The 27,609-nt window shown below is 35.5% G+C and overlaps 1 protein-coding gene and 1 long non-coding RNA gene across 3 annotated transcripts; one reads left to right on the top strand and one right to left on the bottom strand.

The window, feature by feature from the left end:
* Nucleotides 1-15,581: 15,581 nt before the first annotated feature.
* LOC147835958 (uncharacterized) lies at nt 15,582-17,750 on the bottom strand. The gene is made up of 2 exons (XR_015495550.1): nt 17,133-17,750; nt 15,582-16,310 (listed from the first exon to the last, which is right to left on the bottom strand). It is a non-coding gene; the product is annotated as an uncharacterized LOC147835958 (long non-coding RNA).
* si:dkey-19b23.8 lies at nt 17,502-27,575 on the top strand. 2 transcript variants are annotated; one of them, XR_015495541.1, is made up of 4 exons: nt 17,502-17,766; nt 22,392-23,084; nt 25,942-26,166; nt 26,277-27,575. XR_015495541.1 is itself a non-coding variant. In XM_087260943.1 (3 exons), the coding sequence occupies exons 1-3, from the start codon at nt 17,724-17,726 to the stop codon at nt 26,025-26,027; spliced, it is 822 nt and encodes a 273-aa protein (XP_087117069.1). In that variant the 5' UTR covers nt 17,502-17,723; the 3' UTR covers nt 26,028-27,575. The 2 variants fall into 2 exon arrangements, 1 of the variants encoding a protein (XP_087117069.1); XM_087260943.1 differs by having other exon boundaries at nt 25,942-27,575.
* The last annotated feature ends 34 nt before the right edge of the window (nt 27,576-27,609 follow it).

Genomic DNA, 27,609 nt, shown 5'->3' with positions numbered 1-27,609 from the left:
ATTAAATAAGCTGCTTCTGTAGCTGATAAAGTAATATTGTGAACTCAGAGGCCATTTATTCTTAGGTTATTGTTATTCCCATAATAAATACATTTGTGGCTGAACTCCAAGAGATGCTAGGTGTTTTATAACAATATATAAACATGTTTAGATCTACAACATTTCCAAAGGTGTTTATAGTCCTTTTTAAATTCAAAACAAAGTCAGAACAAGGCACAAACACTATTCCAGTGTCTATTCGTCTGAATTAATGTAAATAGTTTATAGGCTAATAGCCAATTTATAATATGATCATAGCTTCCTTTTGGTTTATTTGGGCATTAGCTTCAGCCCACGGACCATACATCCCAGTCCACAATGTCGCTTTTAAACTCTAAAAGGGGTAAACTGTATTTTCGGACTTTGAAAGCTGCTAAATATAGATTCGTGGACTCATGCACTAGTCAGACGTACAGGGTGGAGAAGCTTTCGTTTCAACGGTTATATTCAGATTTCGCTCTGAGTGACTGGCCACGTGCCACTAAAAACAGACCCAGTGTTGAAGTAACGGGCGCTGCTGACTGAACCGTTGTCTGAGGCTGAAGACTAACGCAAGCAAGGAGGAAAATACAGCCGTTTTCCATCAGCGGCGGATGATGCTAAGATGACGTAAATATTCAGCCGCATGCATGTGAGAATGTGCCCGGGAGCGCGCGTCAGTTCATTCAAACGGAGGAGCGCGCGTGGGCTTCAGACAGAAACGGCAGCTAATTGTGCTCAGTATCCTTGAATAGCTGAATCATGGACAGGTGAGGGCGAGAAAATCTTGAGATACCACACAACAACAGCATACTTTTAGACGTTAGAATTTACGCACACATTCCTTCAATTCTGCAAAATAACCTTCATCCACGACCAACACCATGCCAATTAAGGCTAATCACAATATTTAATTTCTGACGTTTTCAATATGTTTTGTGTTAAATTACCCCAGCAGGCACACAACGTCATAAGACATTAATTTTAGGATAGATTTAGATTGTGACGTCAGCGGTGACTAAAATGCAATGTCTAGGCAGCTTAGGACATTATTTTGACATCCAATAACAACGTCAAATTAGGATATTTGGTTGATTTTAGGTTGTTAAAAAGTGACCAAAATCACAACGTCGAGCCAACATCTTAAACCAACATCATATTGACGTCAAATACTGACATTATTCTTCAGGTATGGCAACTAAAATCCAACGTATGATAGACATCATAGTGCTAACGTCAACACAATGTCAAGCTGTAGCATCTTTGGACTTTGATTTTATAAGTTGGTCGTTGGACATTGATGTCGGTCTGACGTTGGGTTCTGACATCAACCTGATTTTCATTTCCAAACAAAATGCAACATCTTCAGGATGTTGGGATAAGATGTCAATTTGACATCATGTTGATGCCAAGCAGCAACCTCCCGCTCTCCCTCGTAAAGCTAATACGGAATTAACTGAAACTGCAGTTCATCAAAATTCCCCTAGTCTTGGCTCTATAATAAAGTGGATTTCTATTGACCCCACTGTTAAAATAGCCAACTTTACAGCAGAAAAAGAGGTGTTTACAGCCTGGTACAAAGAACAATTTTGGTTCATATAGCTAATATTATCTTTCATAACAACTGTGAGGGGGTGAATTTTTTTTATAACGATATAAGGTTATATTAATCCTGCAAAATTAAGGGCTTGGCCACTTGAGTGACTGCTAGGTCTCGCTGGTCGCCATCACTTTTAACTCAGCTTAATCCGACTGATTAGCTGTTGAACTTTTGTTTTATGTGGCTTTACACAGTCAATTGCCTTTTGGATTTATTTCTTACAATTGTCAGATGATATGGCATGCTGTGTGCACTTAATTGTACTCACAAACCATTTACGTGGCCTCTATGCAGGTGAGTGAATTTGTATACCATCTCTATAAATGTATTTGTTTTATTTAAGATAATTTATCATTTATAATTTTGTTTAGAACCCGAATGTACTCCAGAATCTGACAGCTGGATTTGCAGTATAAACAGTCATCTGAAACGTTGTTACACAGTGTTATGCCTGGATTTTATAAGTAGCCATGCATTTACTAACACAAGCTATATTTGAAGTGTTTGGAAGTAATTCAGGTATTCCTCCAGTAGAAAACCATTATAAGAACAATGTTTGGTGGCTTAATGTATTACAACGTTTTTTAAAAGTCTAAACACTTCATTGAAATAGAACACAGCCAGGCACATAGTTAGAACACAAACAAGTTGCAGGTAATAAAGTATTAAGCGTTTCTCCCAAAGAAAAGCCTAAGCAAAAATGCTAGCACGTGTCTCTGTAGCTCTGCTCACGCTCTGCCTCTTTGCCCTTGTTTGGTATCCCTCGGTTGGTGCGATGACACGCAAACAAAATGGTGACGGTTGGCCATGCCTATTGGTGGCTTTTTCTGTGTTCTTCAGAAACAGCACGTGATGTCATGTATACTACCTCCATATCTTTTACAGTCTATGGTTGATGCCCTGTGCTTGCTGGGTACACATTGTTATTCGCAAATTGTAAGTTGGCCTATGTTTTTTAAACTTAAAGAAACCACACTTACTTTTTTGTAGGCCCATTATTTTGACTTTAATTAAATCAATTGGCCTGCTACTGCTTAAAAAGTACATTTCCTTATGGAAGCTATAGCTTGTAAGACAGAATAAATGGGCAATTTAATCTTTTTTTTAGCCCACAGTTCCGTTTATATTACGAGTTAACATTTTAAGATGTTTTTCGCCATTAAAATTTTTCTTAATAAGTTATTTCTTTTTTTACAATTTGGAATTTTTTTAAAAGTAATTTTTGACTTTAAATTCACACAGTTATAATCTTATATTTTATTCAGACAAGCTTTCTTACTAAGTTTAGTGTGAATGTCGGATACTTACTCACATGTTGTCATCATCACATGTCCTATGCTGTCATCAGTTGCATTGCTTCACTGTCATTTGAAAAACTCTTTCTCATGACCCAAATGCATAGCAATGTCTGTTGTTTGCACTTCAGAATCACACTGAAAGAACTAGTTCATCCAGGTAATTGTGAATACTCTTTTTTTTTTCTTTTTTTTTTTTTTGCATACTGTGAATTGAACATAGTACTTTTGTCACATACTGTTCTGAGGATATTATATAGTAGAGTATGCCATTTTTGATACAGCCAGTTTCCAAGTTGCGTTGTCTGATTTGTCAACTCTCATTATCTTGGTACTGATGTTGCAGTCTTTATTTGGGAAGAAAAACACAACTTATGTGGAGAGAATTGGAGAAAAATAATCTCTGTCAGGGATCACAGTCTTTCGGATGAGACATTAAAGCATGTGTTAAGTATTTTTCCTTATCATAAACACAACAGAAATTTTTTTAACTCAACTTTTTGGGTTAGTTATTGTGATATCCCGATTGCAGCAGAGAAATACTGGGAAATGCCTGTACTGTGAAATGTATGAATGAATGTCTTCATATCTCTTAGCCTAATAATCTTAAAATGTAAGCGAAAACACCTGTTTTGTCATCACTTTAGACATTACGCTAGAGAATCATTCAAATACTAGCATAAACAGTTTCTGCTGTTCTGACATCAGCTGCAGATATCAGTGAATGGGGGAAGAAATTCCTCATACAAAAGGGTTTTTAGACTCTCCGTGTTTTATTTTCTTTTTTATATAGATGATTATGCCATTAAATTGTTGTATAAATGCAATATCACACTCATAGCAATGCAGTATGGCTATATATCATCACTTGTGGGACGCTAAGGCATTGGGCCTGCAGCCAGCACATGCCTCCCACTGGTGCCGCTATACAGCCATATCACACTGCTACTCGTGTGATATTGCTCATTTATTTCTTTAAAATGCATTTTGGATATATATGCATATTTTAAAAACAACTAAACCTAAATTCTCTTAAAGTAACATTAACTATAAACCTTTTACTTATAAATCAGAAACTGGCAAATTCACAATTAATAGGAAATTAATGTTAGGATCAAATCCCTCAAAAAACTCATTACTGGAAACTTTTTTGGCGTTTTAGGACTACAAACTGAAAAGCTCTATTGTACCTGAAATGTCAAGGACATCACTGACGCAAAACAGAATCTGTGAGTGATCAACATGTAGCATGAAAGAGAAAAATACGTAGCTTTCTTTTTTATGTTAGATGGTGCCCTGGTATGGGCTCATTAGTACTTGTACAGAGCCAAGAACCATTATATAACTAACATTAACACTTTTAACTACAGAGCTTAGAAAACTCATGCATTCATGGAAAAATAGCGGCCATGATGTCACAACCAGTAGCCTAAGACCCTTTATAGACACCTCATAAAGAACTCCAGATGGAAGAACAGAGGCACAGTCACTCCACACATGGGACGTAATAACCTTTAGGCAGAATCTGATTGATCTAAACATCTGTAAAGAAATGGTGGATTCTAACAGTCAATGCAAACAGTGTAAATGTACACCAAATGTAAAATGTAAACAAGACACACATAACAACTGTGTACACCCAAAATAACATCAGCTGAATAGCCTACATACTATATAATGCATTTTCCTCCTGATCCTGTGCTGGCCAGGAAACCGCCGTCCCTTCCTGTTTAGTCTATTATGTGTTGACATTCTTTTTCTGCCGCTATACTATCTTTTTTTGGGTGCTTTCATCACTCTAAATGTGGCATGATGTAACTTATCAAAAAAATCTATTCAATGTAGTTTAAAGTCAATGTAGCTTTACCCTAGCAACAACAAAAAATACTAGAAATATTGTGGTCAAAATAGCAGTCAACCATTAAAATCTAACAAGTGGGAAATTACTGGCACAAGCTGCTTTGATTTGACTGTAGGATTTTTTTAATTATTTAAAATCACTGTTCGCTGGATAGATACTACAATAGGGATGTCTTAACTGCATTGTCTATTTTTTGCCTGTTATATGAAAAACAGGATTAAAGATTTAATTTCTGTCAAGAGATTAAGTTATACCAATGACTTTGGTTATACTGTACTTGAGTCCTTATATCTCTATCTCACTGACTTTACTTAAATCATTTTGACAGAATACAATGTTCTGTCTCGCGCCACAGCAATATTTTTGAGAAAGCATCACGATCAGAACTTTTTGATGTAACCAGAATTAAAACAAATATTGTGAATTACAGTGCTCAGCATAATTGAGTACACCCCATTTTGAAAATGAATATTTTTATGAATTTCTAGGTGAATAGGTAATATATTTTGGTGTATTTGAACAAAACAGATTTCTTAAACAGAAATGTTTATTAAAAGTAATATTATAGTCACAGAACATCTTTAGAAATATAATGATAATACATTTAAATTCATGCGAAACATTGCAAAAAAAGACAAACTACAAAATTGTTTATTTTTTTGCTTCTCTTGATTTTTTTTTATCAAGAGTATTTCATATTCTTCTATAACATAAATTTGGATGTACTAGTTTTTGGACGGTTATCATAAGTTTTTTTTGTTAGATTAGCTTCAGATTTTGCTTTAGTACTGACTAATCTAATATATATGCACAAATATACTACTGTATACAGGGTTCATACGGTCCTGGAAAACCTGGAAAAGTCATGGAAAGTCATGTAAAAGGCATTTTCCAGGCCTGGAAAAGTTCTGGAAAAACAAATAAACCCAAAATGTTTTGAAAAAGTCATAAAATTTTGTTTACCAATTATCTGTGAACATATTTGAGATGATAAAATTGGGTACATTTTAAATTAAATGAAATTGAGCTGTCCGTTCCTTGACATGACATTCTCTGTGTGGGGTAAACATTGCAAACTTCAGCTGCAAAAGCAATAACTTTAAAAATCAAAAGCAGTTTTAGATTCGCCTCTCTTTTGAGTGTCGTGTCCAGAAACAATCTCTAACCGCAGAGGTAAGATACTGTGGGTGCTGAAGGCTAATTTGTACTAATATTATAAGTCTTGTGAAAACACAAGCCAACATTTAAAAAATTTTCACACAGACAGCAAAATACTTTCTAACAACGAGTTTACAGATATAAAATATATATAATGTACATGGATTGTCACATATTTTTTGATATGCTGTAATGACTTATTTGCCACCTGTACGTAGACATTTCATGAAACAAGAAATGAGATCATGAATATTTACCTGAAAATTTTGGAAAAGTCAATGAAAAGTCATGGAATTTTAGTAGCAAAAATGTGTATGAACCCTGTGTAGCTTCCTATAGAAAATATGAATTTAAGTGAGAGATTTGTGAGGGCTGTACTTATATATGCTGAGCACTGCATTTGTAACATGCAAACTTTTAACGTACTGCAATATTAACTTTGGCAACTGTAACTTTGGCAACATTTTTGTGAAACCTATGTTAGTAGATATTTTACCTAATGCACTGCATTGTCAAATTTTATTTAAATTTTATTTAATTTATTGTCAAATTGGCACTATTGTTCCCATCAACGTTTACTCTAAGTACCATTCAAATATTGCATAAAATCATATATTAATATTAGACATCTTATAGATATGTACAATATATAATTATAAAAATTTTAAAATGTTTGGTTTGGGACCATTGATACAGCCATAATCTTTTTTTGATAATAACACTGATTAAATTGCTCTGGTCATGTGAACGTTTACACTAACCATGTAATACTGCACTCTTTTATTAACAATAACTTATTAATATCTCCCTATTTCTGCTGCCCAGTGTGAAAGATATTTTTTCAACTCGAAACTGGATAAAAATGTCAACAAGAAACTGCCTAGGCATGTCCTCAAAGGAACACTTGATTCAGATCTGTTTAGAGAGGCCTTCATTCAAGCAATTCTATCCCAATCCTGCTGTGGACCGCTAGCTAAACTTCATACATCTTAAATTATAAATTATTATTAAATACTATTTAAAGAGACGGCTGTTGTTACAATAAAATAAAACCTAGTGTGCTTATTGTATTCAAATATATGAAGCTGCATTGCTTTTAAAGATCTTCTCGTATACATTTATTATGGAAAAACACTTTATTTTATACATTTTCACTGCACTCCTGAAATTCTGCAGCGTGTTCCTAATGTGCTATTTCAGCTTAGGAGTACATGTGCTCCTTCTGAAAAAAGTAATTGTAACGGAGGCCAGCTGGCGAAGTGCTATGCAGGTAAACCTCACTCCTTTGACTTCTAAAGGTGCTCTTCCGACATACGCTAGAGGCCATGGTCTTTAGCCTCTTTGTTAGAGCAACTAACTCCCTTAAAAAACGCAGATTAGATCCTAGCTCAGATTGGGATGGGTGCAATAGGACCGGTTGGTTACACATGGGGGCTCGTCCAGGATGGGAGTGAGGTTTAGGGGAGTCATTTGGCAGAGTCCAGCTAGCGAAGTGCTATGCAGGTAAACCTCACTCCTCTGACCTCTAAGGTCTCTAGCGACGCCATTTAGCCTCTTTGTAAAAGCAACCAACTCTCATGCAAAGAATTGCCGGTTCAATCCCAAATCAAACTGGGTTGGGTTCCACAAGCATCAAACCCTGTTTTTACAGTCACTGTGGATTTGCGTCAACAACAACAACAACAAAAAAGTACTAGAAATATTGTGGTCAAAGTAGCATTCAACCATTAAAATCTAAATTCGAAAAGTTTAGTTTTAAAGCCACAAATGGGAAGTTATTGGCACAAGCTTTGATTTAACTGGAGGATTTGTAAAATGTTAAGTCACTATTCACTGGATTGTACATATATATATATATATATATATATATATATATATATATATATATATATATATATATATATATATATATATATAAGTAAGATTAACCAACTTTAATTTATGTTTTATTTATACTGTAATACAGGGAAAAAAAGGAAATGAGCTCATAATCTAACTGATGCAACTGAGCAGCAAGAGAGTCCAAAATGAGGTAAAGAAAAATGTTGTATTTAGAGCACTGACGTCCCTCTTTCCCATATTAGGAGAAGAACAACTGTTTGTCATTACTGCCATATCTGAGTAAGGAAATAGACTGAGCAAACACTGGCGTACAGACGAGCTTAGCATTAGTCATGTGACATTATAGTAAGTCATGCTGGTCAAGCAGTTCGTCCCTCAAGCTTTCCAGCACAAGGCTTAATAATGTGTTAGACATTAACTGTTTCAGTCAGTATGTAAACTCTTCAGTTTTTCTCACTTAAACTACATCCCATACTAAAAACAACAAAGGAGATCTAAATTAGAAAACATTTTCTAAAGAGTTTTTTTTTCCAGAAACAATGTTGTCGTCATTCAAAACTTGAAGGATTTTTTTGTTGTTGTTGTGGCTATCCCATGCTAATAGAACAGTGTTTTACCAAAATAATTCAACAAAAACCCTTTATTTTATGGAAAACAGTCTTATCAAAGTTATAAAACAGCACTGATTGTAGCAAGGAAGATTACAACTACAATTTCTGAAAGTTACAGCTGTCAAAAATAAGTCTGAAGCCTGAATAACTTCAGCATATCTGCGACCACATACATCACTAGTCTCTCACAGCACAGCACGATTCTGTTACTGCACATTGATGGATTTGCTCTTCAGTATTTGGACTTTTAGCAGTGAAAATTAAACTTACTGAGCTAAACTGAACCTCAAAAAACTGGACTGACACGGTTTCAGTTTGCTAGAACTTCTACAATCTACATTGTAAAAGCGCTGTACAAATAAAGAAAGATGAACAGTTCCTCACAAGACATCACTAGTCTTTCAAAAACATCCCTGTTTTTCACAGTTCACTGACTAGAGTTTTTTAGCCATTACTTTTTCACCAAGAATTTTTCAGGTATTTTCACTCAGGCTTAGATCAGGACTCAGAGCTGCCATTCTTTATTTCAGTGTTCTCAGCTATAGCAAAGATCTGCTATATCTACTATATTTAGCAGTGTGACAGGTCATTGTCCTGCATGAAAATTGCTGGCTGATTGTGCAATGAATGCAGGAAAGGAACTGCACATTGCTGAAGAAGCTTCTGATTAACATTTGTATTCACTCTGCCATATAAAGTAGCTGTATAAAAGGCCAAACTTCCACTGCAAAAAACGCCACCAACACACTTTGGGCTCAGTCTTTCCCTCAGTTTAATGACAAACATAGTGTTTCCCATCGGACCCAAATAAATTAAACATGCTTTTATCACTGAAGAGAACTTTAGTCCAGTTCTCTGTCCAAACTGCATGTTCAATAGCAAAGGTTAGTCAGGCCTTTTGATTCTTTGTGCTGATGGGAAGTCCAAATTCATATGTTGAGACAGATCTCCAAGTGTTTTAGGATCTAACTGGAGAGCAGTTCCATTTGCAGTACTTGAACTACAACCCCAAATCAGAAAAGAGTTGGGACAGTGTGGAAAACACAAACAAAAAAAGAAAGTAGTGATTTCTAAATTTACTTAGACTTGTTTTTCATTGCAGACAGTATGAACACAAAATATGTCATGTTTTGTCTGGTCGACTCAATTTTATTTGTAAATATACATGCTTTCCTGTCATTTAGACCTGTAACATTATGAAAAAGTTGGAACAATTGGGTAAATGATGATGTGATTTGAAACTTGTTTCAAATTTTTGAAATGTGTTGCAAAAACCTAAATTGAATGCGTGTTTGTTTCGAGGAAAAACAAACAAACAATAACAATCATATGAGAAACACATTAAATAATGAGTTTTTGTGAACAATCTCAAAGGGAAATGATTACACCAAAGCGAATGAATTTGGGAAAGTAAAACATTTTCCTGTCCTTTCCTTCATTTGTCCTTCATGGAAAATCAGTTTTTTGAGTGACTTTAATGAGTTACTAGATACAATATTTAAGAAATTACTGTTTGATTTGCTGTGGCTGTGAGATATGTGAAAGCATTTCTCTGATTTTGATTAGTGTTATTTTACAAATCTCATTTAAGTTTTTTATATCCAGCTTCAGAATATTTATAAGATATTAATATATATTTTACATCACATTACCTTAAATAGGTCTAAGCAGTGATCTTGAAATATAAAAGAGTGTAGGCTGTTCTTTAAATTTGATCTCTGATGCACGTAAGGTAAAACCTGATTTTATCATGGACAGTTTTTGAGCACACCAAACTGGCCTCCATGCAATATTCTTGAGCAGAAATATCTGCTCTTCAGGGTGTGTTTGCAGCCAAAACAAACAAGTACATTTTCTAGTGCATGTGTTATTTACACATCCAGACGAACGTGAGTAGAAGCACTCATGGATGTGTGCACACACCTACTCATGCCAACAAAAAGAACACTGAAGGAATTATTTGAGATTATATGAGTGTTGCAGTGAGTTAACACTGGCAGCTCTGTACATTTTAACAACCTTTCTACAGAAAAACACAACATTTAGACCTATTATTTTGTTGATCGTTTCATAGTCTAATTTAAAAAGTTGCTTTAAATGGAACGGAGATCTGTAATAATTGCCACTGAAAGATTGGTTATTTTTTTTGCACTTTATGTTCTTTTATCTTCCTTAAACAAACACATATTTGAGTAGTGTAGTAGAAATTAAGTAAAAAATGAAACAAAGCATTAATCAGACAGAAAAATATGGCATTAATATTGAAATATAATAAGCAAACATAAAAAGCAGCACTTTTTAAACCTAACAATCACAATCCCATATTTAAATAAGATAAGTTTCTGCCAGGAATATTATGTTTCTGCACGTACTACTGTTTGTCAGTTCGGTCTAGTAAAGCTGTATGTCTATTCTAAAATGTACATGATAACAACAATATACTTTAACAGAATTAATACAACTACTTTTATTAACCAGTATATTAGATAATTACACTCACCAGCCACTTTATTAGGTACTGCTCCAACTGCTTTTTAATGCAAATTTCTAATCAGCCAATCACATGGCAATGCATTTAGGCATGTAGACATGGTCAAGACGATCTGCTGCAGTTCAAATCGAGCATCAGAATGGGGAAGAAAGGCTTTTTTAATTAATTTTGAATGTGGCATGGTTGTTGGTGCCAGACGTGCTGGTCTGAGTATTTCAGAAACTGCTGATCTACTGGGGTTTTCACACACAACCATCTCTAGGGTTTACAGAGAATGGTCCGAAAAAGAGAAAATATTCAGTGAGAAAATATGCAGTTCTGTGGCCGCAAATGCCTTGTTGATGCCAGAGGTCAGAGGAGAATGGCCAAACTGGTTGGAGCTGATAGAAAGGCAACAGTTACTCAAATTAGGGCTGCTCGATTTTGGTGAAAATCATAATCACGGTTATTTTGGTCATAATTATAATCACGATTATTCAAAACGATTATCAGTTATTATTAGCGCTCCTGAGAATTTTTTTAAAATAAATATTTCCCAAATTATGTTTAACAGAGCAAGGAATTTTAACAGTATTTCCTCTAATATTTTTTCTTCTGGAGAAAGGCTTATTTGTTTTATTTTGGCTAGAATAAAAGCAGGTTTAAATATTTTAAAACCCATTTTAAGGTCTTTAATATTAGCCTCCTTAAGCAATACATTTTTTGATTGTCTGCAGAAGAAATTACTGTTATACAATGACTTGCCTAATTACCCTAATTAAGCCTTTAAATCACACTTTGAATCTGAATGCTTGTATTTTGAAAATGATCTTGTCAAATATTATGTGCTGTCATCATAGCAAAGATAAAACAAATCAGTTATTAGAGATGAGTTATAAAAACTATTATGTTCAGAAATCTTCTTTCAATTAAACAGAAATTGGGGAGGAAAAGGGTTGCTAGTATTTAGGAGGGCTAATAAATCTGATTTCAACTGCATACATAGTTATTTTCCACCCTGCAAAGGAAAGAGAAACAAATACAATAGAATAAAAATATCAAACAAACTGTGCTTTAAGCATTTTCACTATAAGAAAAACACTTACAAAAGTCCAGAGCAGTGAGGGATTTTCTTGTTTTGTTTGATTAATGATAAAAACAGACGGCAGCAGGAATATTGTGCGCTGTCACTTTAATGGTTTCTCTTTCACTTGTCTTTTGATTCTCTACTCGTTTGTTTATTACATAAATGAAGGTTAATATGACTAATCTACAATTCACACAGGCTCACCTAAATTAAACAAAAGAAGATTTGAAAAACGTTGTCTGGTCTGATGAGTCTCGATTTCTGCTGCGACATTCGGATGGTAGGGTCAGAATTTGGCATCAACAATATTAAAGCATGGATTCATCCTGCTTGTATCAACGGTACAGGCTGGTGGTGGTGTAATTGTGTGGGGAATATTTTCTTGGCACACTTTGGGCCCATTAGCACCAATTGAGTATCCTGTCAATGCTACAGCCTACTTGAGTATTGTGCTTTAAAAATGTGTCTCCAAATCTGCTACAGCAGACAAAGTCCAGTGCCAGTAAATGTCTTTGTATTCCAAATGAGCTCATCCAACATCTCTTCTGTACTCACTGTGAATTTTATTTTACAGCCTTTTAAAGAATGATTTATAACGTCAATAAATAAACATTACATATTTGGACTCTGTCCAAATCAAATACCAAATGTAAAAGTGCTGCCTGCTCATGAATGATGTTAATCCCTCACTGTTACAATCATATTTATTATCTCATTATGATTAAGCATCAAAACTTAGCACTAGAAGAATGCGTCTCGGTATGTGATAAAATCTCACATAGACATATATGCAAAGCAAGAATAACCACTTTAATTCAAGCTTATCAAACTGAACTATCTTAGCACCCTTAGGCGAAATCCTTCAGGTTGCCTACGTGCAGTTCTGAACAATACACCTTCTAATTATGAAAATTTATTCTTAATTATGTGTCTTCAGGCCATGCAAAATGTAGGTGACTTTATTCTTCAGTTGAATTCACACGTGAGCTGTTTGTTTACAACATTTTTATAGGCCGCAACATCTAGGTTAAGTACCATTTTGATGAACAAGACAACACACGTCTTGCCACGAACATGGCAATGAGTTCACTGTACTCAAATGGCCTCCACAGTCACCAGCTCTCAATCCAATAGAGCACCTTTGGGATGTGGTGGAATGGGAGATTCACATCATGGATGTGCAGCCGACAAATCTGCAGCAACTGCTTTTGGATTAAGGCAGTTCTGAAGGCAAAAGGCAAAATAAGGTGGCTGGCGAGTGTATATTGACATTGTCCCAATGATGAAGCCTCATACCTGCAGGTTACAATAAACTCAAAATGTGAGATATGCCTCATAAATTATCACAGCTAATCTAATAATGCTGCTTGTGGTCTGCTCATCTGCTACTAAATTTAGCTGCAGTGCTTTGTCAGAGGTTGCGCATAAATATTCAGCACGCAGCTGTCTCCGAATCTGCTACAGCAGACAAAGTCCAGTGCTAGTAAATGTCTTCGTATTCCAACTGAGCTTGTCCAACATCTATTCTGTACTCGCTCTGAATTTTCTTTTACAGCCCTTTCAAGAATGATTTAGAACGTCAATAAATAAACATTACATATTTGGACTCTGTCCAAATCAAATACCAAATGTAAAAGTGCAGCCTGCTCATGAATAATGTTAATCCCTCACTGTTACAATCATATTTATTATCTCATTATGATTAAGCATCAATATCAATACTTAGCACTTGAAGAATGCATCTCGGTATCTGATAAAATTTCACACAGACTTATATGCAAAGCAAGAATAACCACTTTAATTCAAGCTTATCAAACTGAACCATCATAGCACCCTTAGGCGACAACCATCAGGTTGCCTACGTGCCATTCTGAACAAAACACCTTCTAATTATGAAAATTTATTGTTAATTTTGTGTCCTCAGGCCATGCAATATGTAGGTGACTTTATTCTTCAGTTGAATTCACACGTGAGCAGTTTGTTTACAACATTTTTATAGGCCGCAACATCTAGGTTAAGTACAAGTACCATTTTGATGAACAAGACAACACACGTCTTTTCTTATACGCTGTTGTAAAAATAAACAGTGTCAGCTCACATTTAGGTCCAATCAACAAAATCTTTTTTAATGCTCTGCTAATGAAAAAGGTCATCTTGAATGGCCCAGGGGTGAGTAAATTAACAGCATATTTTACCTTTGGTAGAAAATATATGAATATTGTATACATTAAGTTTTTTTTTAGGTTTTAAGAATAATATTTCTCTGTTATATGAACCTTTAGGAAACATTTCACATTTGTACCATTTTAGAAACATTTACATTTATGTGCTATTTTGTTACTATCAGGATGAAACCATCTACTGAATTAAACTGTTGTAAAAATGCATTAAAATGCATTAATCCACCTCAGTCCTCATCAAAACTAGTAAATTGCTTAGAAAATTACAGGATTTTAACTCCTCAATTGCCAATTTAATAAATTATGTCACTGGTTTGGTGAAAACCCCTACAAAATGACGTATTTCTAATATAAAATGTAATCTTAGACTAGATTTTTTTAACCTTTTATCACAGTCTTGGACATGTGAAACATCATTGCCTTTAATACATTGTTTATGATTGATTTTCATGTTTTCTCCCTACTTTACTGTTGGTGGCTGTTTTTGCCCCATTGACTTCCATTATAACCACATTTTTGATTGCAAAACCATGACAGCATATAATCATAGATTTTTGCAGGTTTTCCCTGTTAAGAAGAGGTTGATCATCAGTTGTTACCAATAACCCTTTAGATAGGCATGTGCAAAAAAGCTTAGTTTCTGGATTTAATATGGGGTATAACAGCAAATTAAAGTGTGTGTATGTGTCTGTGAGTGTGTAAGAGTGACCTTTACACACTTACCTTGATGTGTCTGAGAAAATCTAAATATGCATCTCAGCTCTCAGAACTACATGGAGTAAATAAAAACAAAGACTGTGGATTGATGAACCATCAAATGTGCTTATAACGGAAGTCAATGGGGCAAAAACAACCACCAACAGTAAATTAGGGGGAAAAAAATCTAAATCTAACAATGAATCAAAACCAATGTTGTTACTAATCGTTTACATGTCCAAGATGTGTGATAAAAGGTTAAAAAAATCCAGTCCACAATTACTTTTATATTGAAAAAATACATCTTTTTGTGTGGGGAGGTTTTCAGCAAACCGGTGACACCATTTGTGAACTTGACAATTAAAGAGCTAAAATGCTGTAATTTCTAAAACATTCAGTAGTTTTAATCAGGACTAGAGTTGGTTAACAAATGTATGCAAATAAACAGAAAAAATGTTTTTCATTTTGCATTTATACCGCAGTTTAATTCAGTGGATGTTTTCTTCCCAAACATAACAAAAAGGTAGTCGATTTGAACAGTGCACAAGGGTTAAACAAAAGTTTGACCAGCTTGTGTTTAAAAAGTTCCATGATCAGTGTATTAATGTCTGTGTAAAAATGTACTTAATAAATTTTGGGTGGGAAAAGCAAAATGCATCTTTATATATAATTGAAATTGAAATTATATATATATATATATATATATATATATATATATATATATATATATATATTGTATATATATATATATATGTAGTATATATATATTTTTTTTTTTCTTTTTTTTTTTTTTTTCTTTCTGGAATCTTTAAATTTAGGCCTGTGAGATAAGATATGGATGATTAGAGTTACTCTAACTTTAGGGTGGTTACTTTGATTACTAACATGCTGACTTGAAAAAAGAAAGAAACCCTTTCCTGAAGTTCTCATGCTCCCCAAATAGCAACCCCACCCCTAAAAAACAACAAAAGTTAATGGGCATTAGATTAAGATCAGAGATATCAACCAAAAGATAGATACAGAAACGACTAACTTTTTTTTTTTACAGAAATGATTGCATTTTTTATACTGCAGGACTTAAATAAGTTCATGATGCCTTGCTAGCTCATGCCACTTAGCTTTTCTTCTGGCATAAACATGCCATGGTTGGCGTCAAATGCTTTACCCGTGACAATTGTTCAGTTATTCTTGGTTTGGCACTGTGCAATGAACCTGGCAGTGTGTTTTTCACTTTGGGTTCACTTGAAAGACAGTGTGTTTGTACTGCATGTATTGGATGCATTATGCATTCGAAGAGTGTGTGTGTGTGTTTAGATTTTGTTGAGGCTGTGGCGTCACTGGTAGTTGTATAATAGCACTGCTGTGCTACCAAAGGTACTTTGGTGGGTGTGTCTCCCAAAACTCTTATTTGCTGATTACACAGGGCCTCAGTGTTCCTTACTCAGTCCACACACATGGCATGAATTAACTCAATTCACTTTCACCTACACTCCTGAAAAACACAGAAAACATCAAAATGTTGAAAGTGCAAACATTTTTTTTTTTTAGAAATGCATACAATCTTCTTTCATTTTGCAATCTACTTTCAAAGAACTGAGATGGACTATTTATATGCAGGTTTTTATATATAATTGCATTGCACCAATACAATTTGTTGTTGTTGGTCTAATAATTTCATTAAGCACTGTATTTATAGCTATGTTCCACAGAAATAACGGTAAGCAATACAATAAAACAAGTACAGTATGAACAGCATTGATGGAGAGCTACATGACTAGCAGTGGAAGGGTAGATGATAAATAATACTTGAACAGTGTTTGAAAACTATGTGTGTTAAGGCTTTGATAGCAATGGGAAATATGCTATTAAGGGACACATAAGAGACTACATTACCAATTTTAGATACAGTTGCACATGTCTTGATGTTCAGTGCATTGCTCTGGCACAATGTTCGCTAATTGAATAACTTGATAAATTGAATGTGAACAAGATAACGTAATGTCACAAGATTTCTCATTCTGTCAATTAACTCTTTGACGATCATTTGATTTAAATTAGTGCCAAGTCTCTAAATTAGACTTGTCTTTCTTACAGCAAGTCTCATATTCTTGTGTGATCACTGTCTAGTTGAAGAACATTGGAAAGTATCAATTCAGTCTTTTTACATCCATTAACATCATCAACATTATAACAAGTTAAATTATTATTTTATGCAGGATAAGGCTTTTTTGTATCATAAATCTTTCAAAATTAACAGTCTTTCGATATCTGCGCTTTCAGGAAGGTGACCTAGAATGTTTTTAAAATCATTTACCTTTATACCCATAGGGCACACGAGTCAGGGTGAACGTGCAGAAGTAAATATAGTCACAAACGCATGCAGGTGTTGTGTTTCCTCGTCAGTCATATGATCGATGCTATCTGTGATTACGTATTTACATATTCACTTGACAACTACTCTTTCTCTCTCCACCGTGTCCATGCATTCATTGTCTGTCCCTGGTGAATCTTATTTTGGGTACATCGGTGACGCTTTTTCTTCTGGGCTGAACTTTGCCCACACCCTCCTCATACCCTTCCAGCACTCGTTAACTCGGTTCCCTCATGGTTTTCGTTTCTCACATCTCTCCGCGGAGGCGGGACCACGCCGTTCAAATACAGCACTCGTGCGCGCGCCTGACTCACTCATTCGGTTTGTGAGGTAAGCAGAGCCGTGCGCTGCCCACGCCACATTTATCATGCGTTTGTCTCCTACCATTTCCACTGTCGACTTTGAGAAAGAGCGCATTCGGCTCAGCTTATCTTCTTGAAACACTTCTGCCGTTACGGTTTCGCGTTTAAACAACCGAGAAAAAAGTACGGGGTGGGAACTTCAGTTTTCCGTTTAGTTGTTCGTGGAGGACGCATGATTTGCCGGTGTCTGACCACAAGAAAAGAGTGCATGAAAGGTAAGACAATTCTTGCATTGGGAATGGGATTTGTAGCTATTTAAAAACTTGTTGTGAGTGTGAGTCTTCTGTTTTGTGTTATTGGGCTAAATAACTTGTACTGGTTAGTTTATTAAATAGAGTTTTGAGCCATTAGCAGATGAAAAGTGACTCCTGGGCTTGGGATTTTTTTGTCCTGTTTCTTGCCTGGTAGGCTGTTGTACAAATAATGAAAATTAAACCTTTTTAAATTGTAGACATTTCTTTTTTTTTTTTTTTTTACCAAATACACAGTAAATGTAGGATTTTTTTAGGCAGGCTACAAAAATAGTTAACCAAAAATCAAAATTGCTTTCATTTACTCACCCTTCACTTGTTTAAAATCAATTTCTTTTCTTCCATTGTACACTTAAGATGATATTTTGAAAAATGCTTGCTGCTGGTGCTCATTAACTAGCTTTTTTTTTTTTTTTTTGCGCTACTGTTGAAGCAGGGTGTCCATTTGTTCTTAAAATGTCTTAAATTAAAAAAAAAACAAAATTTTAGCCAATAAAAAGACTTAAATTCACAGAAATATGGTGTTGTGGGTATTAATTTTACATTTTTATTGCAAAGAGATGTTTATTTCACAACAGCTGATAAACATTTTACAGCAAAATTTTCTTAATTAAATTCCCTTATCAGGAAAAGAACATTTAAAAAAAAAAAACAATTACACATTTCTTAACTTAATCAAATTGTGTTGGGACAACATGGATGAATTGTGGAACCCTGCATTTTTTACAGTACGGGCCGTTTCAAAAAGTCCTTAGTGTTTAACCCCATTTAAGCCTAAAATCTCATTCATAATGGTTTTAAAAGGGTTTTTAAAAGTCTTGCATCTGACTTGATGAAACCTGCAGAAACCCTGTGAAGACGATGGGTGCCAGCATTCCTTAAAATATCATCTTTTGTGTTAAGTCAACAGGAAAAAAACGTAACTGTTTTCAAACCATTGTAATTTTTATTTTTATTTTTGGGGTAAACCAACATTTTAAGCTTAAGTTTGTTCAGTAAGTGTGAATTATTGCATAAGTTGATTTGAAAAAATGCATTGGTTTGTAATAATTTACTATTGTAAAGTTGAGAATCTTGGGCAAAAGTTAAAGATAGACTTCAGTTTAAGTAATGTTTTTTTGCCTCACACTGTCTGCAGCATGTTTTAAAAAAGCATGTCGATAATTAGGCTGGAGATCAACTTTAGAACTACTTTACATTTACGTCTGTTATTTGACTAGGAATGTTCTTATCGTGCAAGTGCATCTGAGTGTCTCTCTCAATTACAAAACATGGCAACATCACACACATTGACTAGACAAATGTTGCAATTGTCAAATTGCAGTGAACTGCATGAAATAATTTCTTGCATTTCTACCATTTCAGCTCACTAAGCTCATTCCCAGGTCAGATGTTTAAAAGGGCTGTCAAACAGAAAGGTCATTTCCTTGCATAGGTGTGTGTTGTAGTTGCCTTTAGTTAAAATCAGTCTAGGTTACAGTATTCCATATTTGCATTTCTAACACGACACGCAATTACATACCATTGTCTTTGGGACAAGAAATATTTTGAAGGTGGAGGGATGTCGTCTAAAGCTGTTTCCTGTAGAAAGTTACTTCTCAACAATAGGCATTGCAGCTAAAAACAGTGGGAAGTCTGAGTGGTGACCAACTTCAGAAGCGTCTCGGGATGCTGAAATAATGAGTCCGAAAAAAAAGACTGCGGAAAAAATAAAATGCAGCACAATGGTATCGGCCACATGGCAAACACAATGTGGGATTAAAAGTGAGATGTTTTCTGGAACCTGAGACAAAGGAAAAACCAGCTGCAAGTGTTACATAAGTTTTGCAAGGTACAACTACAACACCCCTCTGTGCATTTGAACTTGACCTAATGAGGCCCACAAGGTCCTGTTAAACCTAGGCTTTGTTCAGATACATGTTTATAAAGGGTGTAGTGAATATTTCAACATACAATATAAATACTTAAAAATGCTTAAACTAAGCTTTAAGAGACTAGATTGAAATGATTATTTGACAAGGTTTAACGCAAATTTTGGGTTACTTTAAACATGGCACACTCAACCTGTATTAATGTCATATTTGTATCATATTGTCACAATTAAACTGTATGAATCCCTATTAGTCATTGAGGGACAATTATGGGCATTCTATTTTTTCATTTAAAATGAATCTTTAAAAACACTTATGAAGTGTTTACTTGCATTAAATTGAAAATAATTAGACTAATTTACTGGTTCTTTAAAGACCTTTGACATGCTGTATTGCCATTTAATAGATTATATGCTAGCTCTCTTGGTTCTTAAGCTGAGCAATAATATATGAATACATATTTATTATTCATTTTATTTTTATTTATTTATTATTATTTATTTATATTTTTCCCCCTTAATTGTGTTTTAGTTTTTCTAATAGAAAGTTTGAGGCTGTTGAGGGAGGGAAGGGTTTATTTGGGGTATTGTTAACAACAACATGGAGCGATATTGGATATTTATATATAAAATCTAATTATAAAATGAATGTTGTAAATAATATTCCTTGTAAAAAAAACTAATAAAAGAAATTTAAATTAAAAAAAACTTTAGGAAGTCAAGTTATAGCCTGTTTTTATTGCTCTTCTACAATGTAGATTCAGTTAAAGCTGCTTTACTAGCATTAAATGGAAAACAACTAGATTTGTCTAGATTTATAAATTAGATTTGATTTGAGCAAAACTCGTAATGAAATATTGTACATTTTATAATCATATATATTCATTATCATCCAATGCTTTAGCTCATTTCTAGGGCATGGAAGAATTTTTAATAATCTGGATTTTGATATTGGTAATTTATTGGTATTCGTTTTATTTATTTATTTATTATTATTTGGTTATTGTAATTGTTTTTAGTTTTAACATTAAAAAACAATATCAGCTTTAGAAATGCTTTATATAAAAAAACATTGCAAGAAATAGATGCTTTGTTTCCACTGAGGGCATAGAGAAACTTGTTCATGCTTTTATCACCAGTAGGGTGGATTACTGTAAAGGACTGTCAAAAGACAGTCGAGACAGTTGCAGCTCAATCAGAGCACATCACACCTGTCCTCAGGTCTTTACACCTGGCTCACAGTTACATTCGGAATAGATTTGAGAGTATTAACGCTTGTCTTTAAATCTCTATATGGCCTAGGACCTAAATACATTACAGATATGCTCACTGAATACAAACCTAACAGGTCATTAGGATTAAGTAAATTAGAAATTCCTAGGGTTCGATGCTGGAATCAGCTTCCAGTAAGGATTAGATATGCTCCAACATTAGGCACATTCAAATCAAGAATGAAAACACATCTGTTTAGCTGTGCCTTTACTCCATGTGCACTGTGCTATGGCAGACAAATCGCACTTATGTCTTTTTCATTCTTTTAAAACCTGTTTTAACACATTTTAATCTGTTTTTATCATTTTTAATTCTTTTAATAATTTTTATTTTCTTGTTTCTTTTATTCTTGTTTGTGTAAAGCACTTTGAATTACCGTTGTGTATGAAATGTGCTATATAAATAAACTTGCCTTGCTTAAATACTTATATTTTTTGGTTCATTCCAACATGGGATGAAATCATAAAAATTTTAAGAACAAACCCCTTTAAAATGGTGTTAAACAGTGCTGCGCTGAAGTGGAAAAGTCCTTTCTGATGTCCCCCACACACAGGTTATCGTTCTTTTTCCAGCAAAGTGTCTCGGGTGACTCACAGGCGACAGACGTTCTTCCACTCTTGCTAGACACAAATGTGGCCTGTTTAATATTTGAAGCTCCTGTGCTGCACACTGGAGACAATGCAGAAGTGTGTTAATGCTTGACTTAAACTGATCCTGTTTTTTTTGTCTGTGTCCATTTTTCCATGAAGAGCTCACAGACAGTTGTACATCAAAAACAAAAACTTTTGTGTGTAGATAAAAACATGATTATGGAATGTAACACTATCAACACTTGAGTGATTATCTAAAAATGTAAATCTCACATCATTTAAAGGCACCGTATGTAATTTTTAACACTAGAGGGCGCATATTCAAAACAAACAAAAGCATAGTGTGATGACACTGTGAGAGAACAAAGATTCCCTTGTGATCTTCATAACATCCCACAGGAAATCTGCAAAAATCATATTCATTGATGAGATTAAGCTTATTATCGTGGTAGTGTGAAGCAAAAGCTGAAATAAGGCCACTGAAGCAGTTGCTGATGAGGGATGAGGTTGACATGAAAGCAGTGTCTTCCCCCAATGAGCCTGCTTTCTCTCAAGGTTTTTTTTTTCCTTCACTTTGGTCAGTTGATCAAGTTTTGTTTCTTACTACTGTCTTGCTTGGTTTGGGACTTGTAGAGCTGTGCATCGACGGATTTGCTCTTCAGTGTTTGGGCTTTCAGCAGTGAAATTCAGTGACCACGCTGAACTTCAACTGAAAACTAGACAGTCAGGCACCGTTTTAAATTACTAGAACTTCTATGTTAAACTGCTTTGACACAATCTACCTTGTAAAAGCGCTATAGAAATAAAGATGATTGAATTGAATCATCAGTGTAAATATATTTTATCTTGTCTTTCAGATCTCAAGGCTATATTGAGCTCCGCCACACTGGGAGGCTTACTAGATAAGCAGGAGAAGGATACCGGTGACTCCAAAAAAGTCTCTCCACTTCTCTCTCCTCCCACAATGGCTCTGGCGTCTTTCCATTTGATGCAAACTCTAAAGAACTCTCCAGCGGCCCTGCGTCGCCGGTTCCGGCGTGATCGCACTGAGAGTCTATCTCACGGTGATCCCCTTTTTAAGGTGCACTACCTTGGCACCAAGAAGATCTTCTCACTGGACTTGGAGCAAGCAGAGGATGCCATCGACCGGCTGCTGGACGGAGCCCCTGGGAAGCTTTCTAAAGATCATGCCCTTGTAGTGCGACCTCGATATGTTGAAGTGAAAGAACTGAGCACTGGAAGACAGCTCACCAAGACTTACTTGCAGGACATTGCGTATTGTGCCTCACATGCAGCCAGACCCAACGTCTTTCTGTACATCTGCCGGCAGCCCGGGCAGCAGCTGCAGTGCAGAGTGTTCTGGTGCAATCGGGCAGAAAGGGCTAAAGACATGACCGCCTGCCTAGCAAAGTCATTTCAGAGAGCGCTCAATGACTGGCAGGGTGGATGTGCCACGTTACCAGCAGGGGATGGGATTACTAGAGAGCCAGAAATGCCTGGTACACCTACTCCAGCCAAAGGGTCAACATTGCCAGCTAGTTTGGGAAAAGGTGAGTTGAGGAGAAACAAGAGTTTGTGTAGCTCTTGACTGTCCTCTTCTGCTCTCATGGTTCCTCCTGAGTTTAATGCAAGGGTTTAGAACAGAAGTGGCCAATCCTGTTCCTATAGATCTACCTTCTTGCAGAGTTAAGCTCCAACCTTGATCAAACTTACCTGTCTTTAATTTCCATAGTGTGCTGAGTTGGTTTAATTGTCTTTGATCAGGGTTTGATCTGAAATCTGCCGGAAGGTAGGTCACTGGGAACAGGATTGGTCACCCCTGGTTTAGACTTAACAATATTTTTGTCTGTCACAATAGTCGCTGTGTTGAATTATTCAATATCCTCCTGAGACTTTTTTTCTGTGATTTCCTACATCCTTTGGGTTAAAAAAATCTATAATTTAGAGTTTTTACATTTTTGTTTTTATTTTTAATTTTACCGCATGTCCACTGTATTGGACCACAGGACCATTTTAGTTTGAAACGACTGCCAAACTCAGACAACAAAACTGTACAGGATATGACTGTTAGGGGATAATAATCAAATATTAATGTCACAAAAACTAAACAAAAGCCATTTTTTCCTTTTGTATTAAAATTCCTGAAACAGTTTAGTCTGAAAGAGTTTACCTTAAAAGCGATTTAAAACTGATTGTAATTCTCTAATTGTCTCTAATTGTCTGATTGTCAGACTATAAGTCAGAGTCTCCCTCAACTATTTTATAAAGAATCCTCTCTGCTTCAGTTCTGCCTCTACAACATGCAGTCATTGATTACATTAAGATGGTCCTGGTGTCCACTATAGTGGACATTTAAAAAAGGATGATATAAAACACAAACAAGTTACAGCTTTGAAAGCTAAATGTATTGTTCCTGATCTATTAATAAACAAATATATATGTAATAATAATAGTAAAAAAAAAAAATAAAAATTTAAAAAGCTACATTTACATACGTCTCTCCTTCCCATAAAATGTGCTTGTTTGTATGTCTGCCATTATGGATGCAGTGTAAAAAGCGGTTCCTAGCATGCCAGCCAATCAAATGACATCTCACTAGAAAGCCCAGGACGTCCTCTGAACAGTACAACATGACTTGACAGAGTAACTTTAAAAAATTCTAAGAAAATTCATGAAAACACAAGGTCCACTACAGAGGACACAAATCTTGGGTGGGGTCTCAGGAGTGATGCTTAAAATCTCATGTCAAGGACTATGACAATTTAATTGTAACCAAATTGCTTTCCAACAACAAAGTCTTTAATCTAGATCTAAAGATATCGACAGAAGATGCTTGTCTTATCAATGGTGGTAAGGCATTTCAACGCCTGGGTGTGGCGATACAGAAAACACAATCTCCTCTAGATCAGAGTCTTAAATTAGACGTACAAAACGGATCTGCTAGGCTGATACAAAGTCAGTTGCTCGCATAAATAAAAAGGAGTTGTACATTTAGAGATCTAAAAATGAGATTTTTAAAACTCTACTGAAATAAAGCAGTCAGTTTAAAGAGTGTAGTATTGGAGTAATGTTCCCTCTTTTTTATTTATTTTTTGGTCCCACTCAGGGGATGGGCTGCTAAATTTTGTATAAGTTAAAACCAGGAAAGAGCTAATGGGCTAATCCTATATGAGACCCATCAGATTTCACATTGCTGCTTGACCAATCTCTGCTTGTTATCTGTTTTTTTATGATGGAACTTTTCCATTTTTCAAATTTTCCATTTTCCTGCAGCACCAATGCTATAAGCATGTTCAAAAGCTACTGTATGTATGAAAGGCTCTGTGTCACCGGTGTGACCGGCTACACTAAAAATGCTGGGTCAAGCCCAACAGCTGGATTAAAAATCTAACATAACCCAATGTTGGATTAAAACAGCCCAGCATTTAACTTCAATCAGGACATCAGTGAGCATTCCAGACATGGCATCTGATCACACTACATGTTATAATCAGGGTGTAAATTATAGGGGGGTTTGGAGGGGATTGATCCCCCCTCCCCCGACCCCCTTTCCCTTAAATAAATTAAAACAACATGTATGGAAGTTAAATCATGAGAAAAAGTTTGCTCTGACCTGTATCTTAAATAATATTAATATTTAAAAAAGGTAATTTGCATAATATACATTTGAACATCCCTATAACGGCCTATACTATCCCGAATGCATAATCGTGCCGATCAGTCCATGCAAAAAAACAAAAATCAGTAACAGTCTGAAACTGGCAGTTCTAGGGCACTGATAGGCATGGTAAGTGTTGACAAGAGACTGTTCTTGTAAAATAGGTGTTAAATGAAGTCAAATGAGCTTCATAGTTTGTATAGTTTGACCTACAGGTTTTCTGAAATAGCTAATCAGGGGAGACGGTAGATCAGAATACACTAAATACCCCACAAAACACTAAAAACTTCAATACATTTCATTATGAAAATAGATGTAAGCATTCAATGAAGCATGTATTATGCGAACTAACGTTACAACAACCCCCACCCCCATTAAGTCTGAACCTGGCATGATACTAGCTCCAATTTACCAGACCTGAACCAACTAAAGTTCTTCAAGTTTACTAGAATATTCCAGGCACGAGTGTCGGAGCTTAACTCTGCAAGGAATTTTTCCATTAAGGAGTAGGATTGGGCACCCTGTTGTTGCTCGTTGTGCTAGCAATGCTAAGGTCATGGGTTGAATCCCATTAAATGCATGATCATATTTAGACTTGGTTGACTTTAATGCATGTGGCAGATCATTTTATGATGTAAATGAGAGCCATGTGCAATTCAGTCATTGGGATCTTGTCAAATTCTGTGTTTTTACATTTATTTTTCATATCAGAGTTGTAATCGTATCTTGTTTTATATGTTGTGTTGCAGTGCGTTGGAAGAAGAGGGGGTCAGTGTCCCGCAGTCCTCTCCGTACCGTCAGCAGAAGAGGTTCCGCCAGTGATGTCTGGCATTGAAAGTCCAGCTCACACCTTGAACATTGACCACATCCATGTTTTTGTGATGCCTGGAATTTCCAGCATTGAATGCGAGGAAAAGGACAACCACACCTCAAACTGCTGGAACTTTTCAGCTTTGATAGAGTTTGTAACTCAGGTTTGTGTGTGTGTGTGTGTATCTGAACAACCACCGCATTTGAGTTTACTGATTTACCAAAGTGATCAACTATACAGTTGTCCACAGATAATGCCTTTTTTCTTTTTTAGAAGTCGATGGATCCAATCAAGCTGGATTTAATTTCTCGGTTTAGCTTAAGGACTAAAACTAAACCTCAGCCTCTGAGCTGAACTGGAAGGTTTAAACCCATGTGTGTATTACAGAGTGTGTTGTTTCTCGTCAGTCTCCTCCTCTGTGTACATGTCTGGGTATTTTGTCAGCATTACTGATGAGCAATCGGACCCTTTTGTTTGTATTAGAGCTGTCAAGACAGGATCTGTGTGGAAAGTGGGTGGATGCATGATGGTATACAGTGGCAGGACGTTGCAGTCAGAGCTTTTGAAAGTGTTTTTTTTTTTTTTTTTTTCAAATGGACAAGGATAGTTAAGCTTTTTAATGTTATAAAGGGTGTTAAAGACAGTCAGCTCTATTCTGAACTACTGTACGCTTTTGAATACTCCTCCTTATGGCCAAATCTGCTTAAAGTTGAATCATATTCGATTTTACACCCTCACTGAAACAGTTAGACATGGGTGGGGTGTGTTCTTTACGCCAAATTTCTTTGGTATCAGGAGTAAGTGTAAACTGAGGTACCTAGATTACAGTTTGTGGACTATCGTAGCCATATCTGGTTCTACCTCGGTTTAAGTCTTTCAAGTTGTTCCGTAATGAAGAGGAGAGTTTGTGCTATTTTGCTTTGCTCTTAAAATGAGAAGTTCTCTATGCACCTGCATTCCAGCAGTTCTTGAGGCCATTATGGCTCCCTCCCCCTTCTGTATTTCTATAACAGCAAGTCCATTTTTCACCAAAAAGAAAAGTGACTGTCTCCAGGCAACAGCTCATGACATCACATTGCTGATTGGTTCAAAGGTGTGCTTGCATAAAGTGTAATGTCCTTGAAAAGCACTGCAGTTATATGTAGAACTAAAGCACAAGGAAGCATTTTCAATAGGCTAGTTGCATAAACCAACGACGCCCTGCTTCTCATGACTGGAACTATTGAGATTTTGAAGACTTGTCATGCACCAAGTAGCTATTTCCTTGACACTGTTACAGATGATGTTTCACCGTAGTATACAATCAGTGCCTCATGGTATTAAATATTCTGCCTGATGTGTTAGGACAATTGTGTCTTTCTTTTTTTGTTGTTGTAAGTTTTATCCTTAAAGATTTTATTTAAAGCCGGATCTCGCACTACAAAGACTTTGGATCTGTTGTTGGATCCCTTCTGTCTGCTTTTATAAGGTGTAATGTTCTATGAATGTTGTACCTTGTTTTAAGTCCATTTGTGTGTACATATTTAAATATTAAATGTATTATATGGAATATTAAACTTTTTATACACTAAACGTGTGTCTTTCATTCTGTTTTTAATCAAACACC

Source organism: Danio rerio, chromosome 7, assembly GCF_052040795.2.
Source record: "Danio rerio strain M-AB ecotype USA chromosome 7, GRCz13ab, whole genome shotgun sequence".
NCBI lineage: Eukaryota > Metazoa > Chordata > Actinopteri > Cypriniformes > Danionidae > Danio > Danio rerio.
Note: the sequence above shows the minus strand (reverse complement) of the source record. Positions and strands in the feature narration are given on the sequence as shown.